The sequence below is a fragment of the Colobus angolensis genome, unplaced genomic scaffold (genome assembly GCF_000951035.1).
Source record: "Colobus angolensis palliatus isolate OR3802 unplaced genomic scaffold, Cang.pa_1.0 Scaffold176, whole genome shotgun sequence".
In the NCBI taxonomy this organism is placed as follows: Eukaryota; Metazoa; Chordata; class Mammalia; order Primates; family Cercopithecidae; genus Colobus; species Colobus angolensis.
The window spans coordinates 3,845,869-3,855,427 of record NW_012114888.1 but is presented as its reverse complement, the minus strand read 5'-3'; the positions used below and the strand labels follow the sequence as shown (position 1 = coordinate 3,855,427).

Genomic DNA, 9,559 nt, shown 5'->3' with positions numbered 1-9,559 from the left:
CGGCCCAACCGCCGCGCGCGCCGCGCTCCGCGCATGCGCACGCAGGCGCTCGGAAGGGTGAAGTGGAAAGGAGGGGACTCACCTCGGCCTGCCTGTACCAAAGGACCCGTCCGCAGCGGGAGGGGACGCGGCCATCGCGAGCCCACAGAGGGATGCGGCGCCAGGCCGGGGACGGCACCAGGGAGAAGTGTGGAGGCTGTTTAGTACTCAGTTCCGATCTTGGCAGAAGTTTGCTAGCGCCTAGGTGAGCAGCGGCCAGTAACCTGGCGCGTCCATCATCACTCGCTCCCCCTACTCGGTCTCACTTGGTACATCCCCATGGTGGCAAACGGGACTTTTGCAAGGAGGAAAAAGAGAAATGAAGCACTCCGTTCTAGTCCCTTGAGGTGCCTGGGGAGGAAGGCATTGTAAAGGTTCGCGAGAAGATGACTTTTTGAGGAGAGGCAGCCTGAAGTGTTATTGGCCTTTACCACCTTACCTAGGACAGCGTATCCCCGCCCCACCGCTCCCCCCGCACCGCTACCTTATTCCCATAGTGAACGTGTGCAGCCCCGCCCTTTGAGGTTGTCGCCCAGCCAATCGGATTTGCTCTCTGTGGCGAGGCCGAGCAAGAATAAAGGGCGTGGCTGACTGAAGAGGCGTGATTTCGCTCTCTACCCAACTCCACACGCCTCTGCCCGGGTTTCATAGGTTTTCACCGTCAGTGGGGGTGGGGTCTTCTTTTTGTTCTGAGCTTCTCCTTCGCTATAGGCCGAATATTCCGCAAGGTGATTGGTCAAAATTGCGCTCAATCGGGTCTCGTCCCGCCTTTAGCCCGCCCTCCATCTCATACAGCGGGCCTCCTGGGGTGGAACCGAGGCTGAGAAAGGAGGAAAGAGGCGTATCCTTAGAGGTGCAGGAGCCGCTACTGCGCATGCTTGAAACTTCGAGCCGGGCGGAGCCTCTTTTCTGCCCCACAGGAGTATTTGCATAGGCGCCGTGCGTTGTATTTTCCTGCCACCTCTCTTGCCCGCCACAGCCCCGCCCGTGCCTTCCCTTACTCTGCGGGTTTTTTGTTTTGTTTTGATGTCAGTCAACACAAGTAGAACACTCCGCGGTTTTATTTCCATTTTATTTATTGGGCGCCTGTTGTGTGACAAGCACTACCAGGTCGACCTAATCCCTCACTTCCTTCTGCCTGGAAAACCACACTATCCCCAAGTCCCGCTCAAAGGGCTGCAACCTCCAGCAGGCCTTCTGGCACATCCTTACACTATCCTGTTCCAAAGCAGCCTCCCGCCTCTTCCGGGCTTCCCTTTAGGGCAGCCTTGGTCACACCAATTAGGATTTTCAGTAAGGTTTGTATTAGTGAAGATTTCCCGAGCCATGATGGGAGTGGAAACATTTGACAAAGACAAAAGTCCTCCCCTTGGCCTAGAATAGGTCCATCACTTCTCTGACCTCATCTCTTCCTCTTCTTCCCCTGACTCTCTGCCACCATACTAGTGCTCTTTCTAGCTGTTTCTGAGTGAAACGGGCACAATCCAGCCTCAGGGGTTTTGCATTTGCTGTGGCTCCCTTTGCCTGGAATGCTCCTGCCCCACATCCACGTGCCTCATTCTCTCACTTCTTCCAGGTGCTTGCTTCAAAGTCATCTCCATGAAGCCTTTCCTATTTAAAAATTCCTACCTGCACTGCCATCATTCCAGATCCCCAGATCGGGCTCTATTTCTCGCCTTTTGAAGAACACTGATCAACTTCTAAGGTACAATTTGCTTACTGTGCTTATAGTCTGTTCTGGGTCTCAAGCTAGCAGAACATAAACACCAAGAAGACAAGGATCTTTGTTTTATCCGCTGCTGTCTCACGTGCCTAGAAAGTGACTGGCACACAGCATGCAACAAATGTTTGTTGAATGCCTGCCAGAGCAGGCCAAGAAAATAAAATGATCAGAAAGAGGTGGGCAAATAGTTCCAGGCAGTGACAAGAGAAACCTTTGTCCCACCCTATCCTTTGTGGCTGCTGGGTGCAGGGGGCTTGGTGCAATTGACGCAGCCCCCACCTGCTGAGCCCTGATCTCTGGCTGGTGTTGTAATGGTAGACAAACTGCAGAAGTAAAATGGAATGAGGTGTAGGGAGAACAACTAAGATACAACCAGGATTCATGCGTGACTCAAAAGCTTGTTTTGATGGAGAAGGGTGTCAGGTACGAATAAGGTGTCAAGGAGATCCAGGAGTTGTGGTAGGGAAGAAATGGAGCTGTAATGGGGGAGGTGCAGTGAACAAGGTGTCTACAGAGTATCCGCAAAGCAGCTGGCATACTGGAGAAAGAAGACAACAGTTGTGTTCAAGCCTCAGCTGCTGTAGTGGTGTGACCAGTGGACTGCGGTGTGGAGTGTCTAGGATACTCTAGAGCAATAATGGGAAAGTTCCTGTGGTGGGAAAAACTTTCCACTTGACAGCATCACCACTAGATACCAAAGGGAAAATGCCTGTGTCCTCAGTGTCCTAGTGGGGAAGAAGAAGAAACTGTGGAAGGATGAGATCACCCAAGCAGAGCAGGCCAAGAAAATAAAATGATCAGAATGAGGTGGGCAAGGGCATATACTGTGCCCAGGACCAGGAACTACTGGCCCAGGAGACAGCAGATGTGGGCACAGGCTGTGATGGCAATCAGGCCAGTTCAGAACAGGTTGAGCTATTCCTTACACTCAAGTTTGAGTAGAAGAGTGAGGGATCTTGTTTCTAGTAAGGTAGATAAATTATTGTCTGGTTAGTTGAGGGACAAAAGTATGAATGGATTCCTCAGGCACCAGAAGCCAGTACAATAGAGGAAGGCAAAGATGTGGCAGTGGTCAGACTGGTGCTTTCAATCGTCTGGAGCGCTCAGCGAAGACCAAGGACAGAGAAGACCAAGGACAGAGCACGGTAGCTCTGCAGTTCTGGTGGGGCTGGTATTGGGCCTCCTGCAACCTGCTCTAAGTGATGAACACCCCTCAGTCCCCATTGCCAGCTGTCTTCTCCAAGGTAGGAGGCTGAAGATCAAGGGGAATACAGGCAGACCTGGGGCTGAGGGGGGCAGCATAAGGCAAGCAAGGGCCTTTTCCTCTACTGAGGTTCTCAAATATTTCCATAAAAATTGCAAAGTATGCCTGCAGGCACTGGCATTCAGCAGAGCTGTTTAAGACACCCCTGCAGCAAGGAAATTGAACTAAGAGCACCACATGCATTCCTGGTGCTGGGAACCATGACTACAAAAGGCTGCCCAGGGTCTGAGTGCTTTGAGCCAGGTGGGAGGGGATCTGCCCTAAGGACATAGGGCATGCTGGCCATGCCCTAGCAGCCTGGTCACAACTTTCCTCTTCACAGAGCAGGGAGTTAGGACATGGAAAGGGTGAGAATTGAACCCAGCTCAAATTAATAGTCACATGGACCCAAGTACCTGCTCACTGGCCTCACTGGTGCCTCCATCTCTTCCGAGGCAGAGAGGGCAGGAAGAGGTGGCAATTACATTTTCTTTGCCCAGAAAACTGGCAGGTGTGGTGGGGCTGAGCCCTCTGAGTTACCATCTGAACCAGACAGTTCCAGGAAGTCCCTTCCTTGCCTGGAACCAGCAGGGCAGGCGACGTGGGAGTTATTAATTCTTTATTAGGATTCAGGTTTCAAACAAGGTAGAAGGCAGTGGCAAGAGGGGTTCAGGTAGGGGGATGATGAGGGAACACCAGACTTGGCTAGCTGGGCCACTGCCAGAAGCCAAATGGGAACCCTGGGCTGGAAGGGGTGTGGAGAGGGATGGACAGGGGCCGGCCTAGAGGAGCAGACGGGGGTCAGCGGATGGTGTATCGGACATAGGGAACCTCGACATCCTCGCCACTCTCGTCGTTACAGCACAGCTCAAGCACCAGCGCCCGCACGTGGCGGCCCAGTTTTCGCTTCGACACACGGCTCACAATCTCTGTCATCCTGGGGACGGGGATGGGAGCATAGGGTCAGGAGAGCAGAAAGCAAGAGAGGACGGGCAGGTAGGTGGGGGCAGTGAACTGGAGTGGGACAGCTGGATATTGAGGTTCCCCAACCCATACAGGGCCTCCCCCAGCCGGGCCAGTGGCCAACTCACGGCTGATCCAACCGTTCCTTGAGCTTGGCAGCTGGCATGAAGAAGGAATAGAGCATGGACACGCCCTGGGACAGCATGGTGATCTCTAATTTGTGCTCTGTCTGAAGAGGTCGGGGGAACAGCAGGGTCATGGGGGTGGACAGGCCAGCAAGTCACCTTGCACACCTCGCCCCCCCAGGTGGGGTGAGAGAGAGGGAGGGGCCTTACCTTAAAGTAGTCGAGGAACTGTTTGAGGGTCATCTCATCACCATTAGGCTGCAGCCCTTGTACCTCAAAGCGATCCCACAATGTCCACTCTTGGTTATAGTACTGCAGGACAAAGAGGGGAGTATAAGATGGAGACCATCCCAGAGGGTCCAGCCCCCATCTGTCTCCATCCCCCTCACCCCCATGGAGACGTGTTCAGTCAGATCACAATCCTCTTTTGTTCGAAATCCTCTTGTGGCTCCCATCTCACCTCAAGCACTGAAATTCTGTTTTCTTCTCATCTCCTACTCTCCTCAATCTCACACTCACTCTGTGGACTTTGAATTCCTCCAACTTGCCAGGCACACCCCTATCTTGGTACCCTTTCAAGAACTGGTCCCTCTGCCTGGAATGTGTCCCCACTCACCACCAAGCCTGCATGGTTTGCCCCCTCATCCTCCAAGTCTGATCCCAAGTGTCAGCTTTTCAGCAAGGCCTTTTCTGACCATCCCACACAAAATCTCAAACACATCCCCTCGCCCCCTGGTATTCTCAAGTCCTCTTTATCTTTTTGAGATGGAGTCTTGCTCTTGTTGCCCAGGCTGGAGTGCAGTGGCACGATCTCGGCTCACTGCAACCTCCGCCTCCCAGGTTTAAGTCATTCTCCCGCCTCAGCTTCCCGAGTAGCTGGGATTACAGGTGCCCACCACCATGCTCAGCTAATTTTTTGTATTTTCAGTAGAGACAGGGTTTCATCATGTTGACCAGGCTGGTCTCGAACTCCTGACCTCAGGTGATCCACGTGCCCTGGCCTCCCAAAGTGCTGGGATTACAGGTGTGAGCCACCGCGCCCGGCCTTTTTTTATCCTTTTTTGATTCCAAGATCATTTAATAGGTTATTGATATCATCTACTTGAGGAATGTAACTTAGAAGAGTACCTGCACACAACAGGTGCTCAATAAATATTTGAGTGAATTCATGCATGAAGCAAGCAAAGCACTTAAGTGTAGGAAGCATCCAATAAATTTTGGCTGCCATTACTGTGTAGTTAATAATACTAATAATCTCCCAGGACACAATTCAAATATCCCATCTTTTCACATGTTCTCAAACAATATGATTAATGAATAAACAAAAAAGGATGCATAAAAAGGGTAGGTACACATAGACAGAAACCCTCATCTGGTGACAGACAGAAACCCTCATCTGGTGACAGGGTATGACGTGAATTAGAACCAGAATCTACACAGACATACCCCACCCAAACCCCACTTCTGATGCGGGCCCCCACCTGGTGACGTGGTGCAGCAAGGGGTTCAGAGAAACCGAAGAAAGGCAGGGCCAAGTTGAGGAAACCATTCTTGTAGGAGTCAAGCTGTCGGTGCCCCTGCACAACCTTGTACAGCTCCAGACACACAAGGCCAACCACAGCTGCTGTGGTTGTGGCAATGGCTGGGATGATCTTCCCTGCAATCAGCTTGCTCTGAGAGACAGGAAGGGACAAAAGGTGGTAGTTAAGTACAAGAGCCTCAGGGTCTACAGAGGGGCTGAGTGTGGGTAACTCAAACCTGGAGGAGGGTGGAACATCAGGTCTACATTCCCCTCACCTTGTGCCGGTCTGCAGGAGGAATGTCATAGTTTTCAGCCCGGAGGTTGGATGCAGCCACAATAAAATCCATATGAAAGTTGCTGTCATCATCCTGTTATGAGTGGGGAGGGTGTGAAGGCAGTGGGGAGACGATCAGATAAAGAAAATGTGCATCGACTGCAACTGTCTGCTGGACTCTCCAGATCACAAAGGGATGGCTGGGAACACTTACTCATTCAGAGCCATGTGGCAGGCCCACGATCTGATCCCCACAAAGGCCCAGGGCTGTGTCCAGATCCTCCTCCTGTTTTTCTCCAGCCTGTCTATGCTTTGCCCATCCTCCCTTCCCTGTCCTGGGCCCCCACCCTGTACCTTCTCAAAGTCAATGGGGTACATCTTGAATCCAGGGAGCCTGTCTGGGCTGGGCAGAGTAGCTTTGAGCTCCTCTAGACGACTGTCATCTGCATGAAGAGAGGGACACTGTTAGCCCTTTAGATCCCAGGCTAAGGTCTGAGGTGGAAATGGGAGCCCAGGGTGGGGCAAAAGGTATTCAGGTAGAAAAAGGATTTGGAAAGGAGAGACATCCTGGGAGAGAAAAGGGGCAAGGAGGAGAGGTAGAGAACAGAATACAAACTTGAAAAACACAGAGAAAGAGCTGAGGCTATCAAGAACGATCTCTCTAGAGACACTAAGGAATGGAAATGAAAGTGTTAGGAGAAAGTGGAGATGGAGAGATCAAGATGGGAAACATAAAGATCTTGGGAAGAATGATGTAGAGCGAGATGGGGGGAACACAGAGGATACAGGGAGGAAAGGGGAGTAAAAAAGATATATGGAGGGGAAGTTGGGGGGAATGTACAGATGTGGACATAGAGAAAAGATATGGGGGGAGATGGAGAAGATATAAAAGGGGACAGTGGGGGTATACAGAGGGTGAGACAGGTGGGAGGAGAAATATATGAAGGTGATGAGAGATATGGAAGGAAAGATTGGAAGACATACATAGAGGAATATGAAGGAGTAGATATTTCAGAAGGAAGATGGGGACCATGGAAGGGGAAATGGGAGGAGATCTATGGAGAGGAAGAGGGATAAGATATAAGGAAGGTAAATGTAGGGGGCATTACAGAGCTACAGAAGCATTATATACAGAAGGGAGGGGTGGTGAAAAAATATGTAGATGGGGTGGGGCGGGGGTGTCAGTAAACCACAGCCCCAAACTATGGAGGGTGAAGATGCATAGAGAAACATGGGGATAGATGTACAGATGGGGCAGATCTGGAAGGAGACAAGACAGGAAGGTATCATGGGAGAGAGACCACTGGTAGAGATCATACGTCTTAGATGAACAGATCAAGAAGAAAGAACAAAACTAAGTTGGAAATACACAGAGCAAGAGTAAAACAGCAAGTTCTCCTGAGGGCCAGAGAGTGGAGAGGAGGAGGGAGGGAGACAATTTGCCCCAAACTACCCTCTTCATGTCAAAGGGAGGCTCAAAGGAAGGTGTGGGTAAACCTCAGGCCTGGGGTCACAGAGCAGAGCAGAGCCAGGGGTAGAGGACTGGTGGGGAGGCTGGACTAGGCCAGGGACATTTGGGGGTGACTACTGGCCAACTGGCCAAACACCCTCACCAACAGAGGCATTGGCGCTCTGCAGCTCCTGGTCAGAAACATGGATCTTGACGCCAGACTTGGGGGTGAATTCGGGGACCTGCACAGACTGCAGGAGTGTGGCCACAGCAGCTCGGTCCTGAGAGCCTGTCAGCCCGTAGGTCTGGGCAAACAGGTTGGCAGCAGCCATCACATAGTCCAGATGCAGGGGCTAGGAGAAGGCAGGGCAGGGAAGGGTGAGCACATCAGCCCTCGAGTGGGGAGCCACCACCTCCTTCCCACCTACTCACCCTCCACCTGACCCCAGAAGACCCTAGAGAGGAGACTTACGTTGTTGACATCAAAGGTGAGCGGGTGTGGACAGCGTTTGGGCCCAGACCAGAAAGGGGCTCCTGAGCTTGTGAGCTAAGGGATGGAGAGATTTTTGAGAACAGGACCTGAGAGTGAAGGCCTCTATGACAATCTTGGCACTCACCTAGGCCCCAGAGGTGCCCCCAACTCACTATCTCGGGTTGGGCACTCGATGGGGACTGGAGCCAATCACAAAATACCCCAACTGTAGGGTCCCACAGGTTGAACCACAGATCTGGCTGAGAGAACAACTACCAATCCCTGGGTAGTCATTTTGTGCTAGACAGCCCATCATTTAACAAACTCATGGATTACCAGGCATTGTACTAACTTCATATTAATAAATACCAGTTAATCCTCCCCAAACCCCCCATGACGTAATCACTATTATTTCTACTTCACAGACGAGGAAACTGAGGTACAGAAAGAAGTTACGTGATTTGTTCAAGTAGAGTTTGGATTTGAACCCGAACCCGTATTGATTCCTGTGCACTTAACTCCAGAATTTCTCCCCCATAACCCCTACAGCCCTGACTGGGAATCAGGTATGACACAGCCCACACCACAGTCAGGGTAAACAGCAACCAAGCCTCTTTGCTCAAAGGAACTAGGGTGAGGAAAAGGCAGGTTAGGGTCAATCACTCTTCTCAGATACCCATGCCTCAGGGCACCTGCCACAGCTGGACTCCACAGTGGGAGGACCCACACTGCAGGCTCCCATTTCAGGGAAATACATTCTGCCAAATGGACCCAACAACTGGGCATTACCTGGTCAGGAGGGAAGTTGTGCAGCAGCTGCCGGATGTTGTTTGAGTACTGGGTGTGCCAGTGGTGGCAGGCCCAGGTCACGCAGTCAGCCCAGGTCTGTGGTCGCTGCAGCACCAGGCTGCGCTGCACAGCCTCCAGTACCTCCAAGGGCTGGGTGCCTGCCAGCCGCAGTGTTCGCTCCACAAACTTGGGGTCTCTATCAGGAATCGAAGAGGACAGAGGACAGGATTACACGTCAGCCTCAGGAGTGGGCTCCAGAGCAATCTTATTTTCTCCATGGAAAACTAGTCCCGACCCCAAACAATACGAGGCCCAAGCAGCCACTCATTCATGTGAAAAGTGTGCCTGGTGCCAAGTGTTACTGTGATGAGGAAAGCGGGCGGGATGCCTTGGCTGGTGGACAAGGATAGGGCGAGAGGGCAATGGAGTTACTCACGTGAGGTACTGGTTGACATTTTCTGCTGGCTGCTTGAAGAGGCCTTCAAACTCATCCCGAGCCCACTGCAGACATAACAAACAGATTACATGTGGCCACAGTTGACAAAATGGGTTTCCGCAGGCATTATTAGAAGGACCATCAGTGAATAAACCAAGTACAAGGCTCACAGCTACTCTGGAAGTAGGGAAGCTCCCCAGCCTTCCCCATTTCCCCACCTCAATTGAAAAACCAGGCCAGACGCAGTAGCTCACACCTGTAATCCCAGCACTTTGGGAGGCTAAGGTGGGTGGATCACCTGAGGTCAAGGGTTCGAGACCAGCCTGACCAACATGATGAAACCCCATCTCTACTAAAAATACAAAAATCAGCCGGGCATGGTGGCAGACGCCTGTAATCCCAGCTACGCGGGAGGTTGAGGCAGAGGAATCACTTGAACCCGAGAGGCGGAGGTTGCAGTGAGCCGAGATCATGCCATTGCACTCCAGCCTGGGCGACAGAGCAACACTCTGTCTCAAAAAAA

The 9,559-nt window shown here is 51.9% G+C and overlaps 2 protein-coding genes across 3 annotated transcripts in view; both read right to left on the bottom strand.

The window, feature by feature from the left end:
- CDK16 (cyclin-dependent kinase 16) overlaps positions 1-861 on the bottom strand; it is a 12,067-nt gene extending 11,206 nt beyond the window's left edge. Inside the window, exon 1 of the mRNA XM_011938708.1 lies at positions 83-861. The gene's annotated coding sequence lies outside the window, so the exon portion shown is untranslated. The remainder of the gene's footprint in view (positions 1-82) is intronic.
- A 2,746-nt stretch (positions 862-3,607) lies between these two features.
- UBA1 (ubiquitin-like modifier activating enzyme 1) overlaps positions 3,608-9,559 on the bottom strand; it is a 24,674-nt gene continuing 18,722 nt past the window's right edge. For both annotated transcript variants that reach the window (XM_011938706.1, XM_011938704.1), the window contains 10 exons: positions 9,037-9,101; positions 8,601-8,796; positions 7,812-7,886; positions 7,503-7,692; positions 6,244-6,332; positions 5,891-5,983; positions 5,575-5,766; positions 4,304-4,405; positions 4,097-4,197; positions 3,608-3,942 (listed from right to left, as the gene is read on the bottom strand). In XM_011938706.1, coding sequence (XP_011794096.1) covers positions 3,807-3,942; positions 4,097-4,197; positions 4,304-4,405; positions 5,575-5,766; positions 5,891-5,983; positions 6,244-6,332; positions 7,503-7,692; positions 7,812-7,886; positions 8,601-8,796; positions 9,037-9,101 — 1,239 coding nt within the window. In that variant the 3' untranslated portion in view covers positions 3,608-3,806. The remainder of the gene's footprint in view (positions 3,943-4,096; positions 4,198-4,303; positions 4,406-5,574; positions 5,767-5,890; positions 5,984-6,243; positions 6,333-7,502; positions 7,693-7,811; positions 7,887-8,600; positions 8,797-9,036; positions 9,102-9,559) is intronic.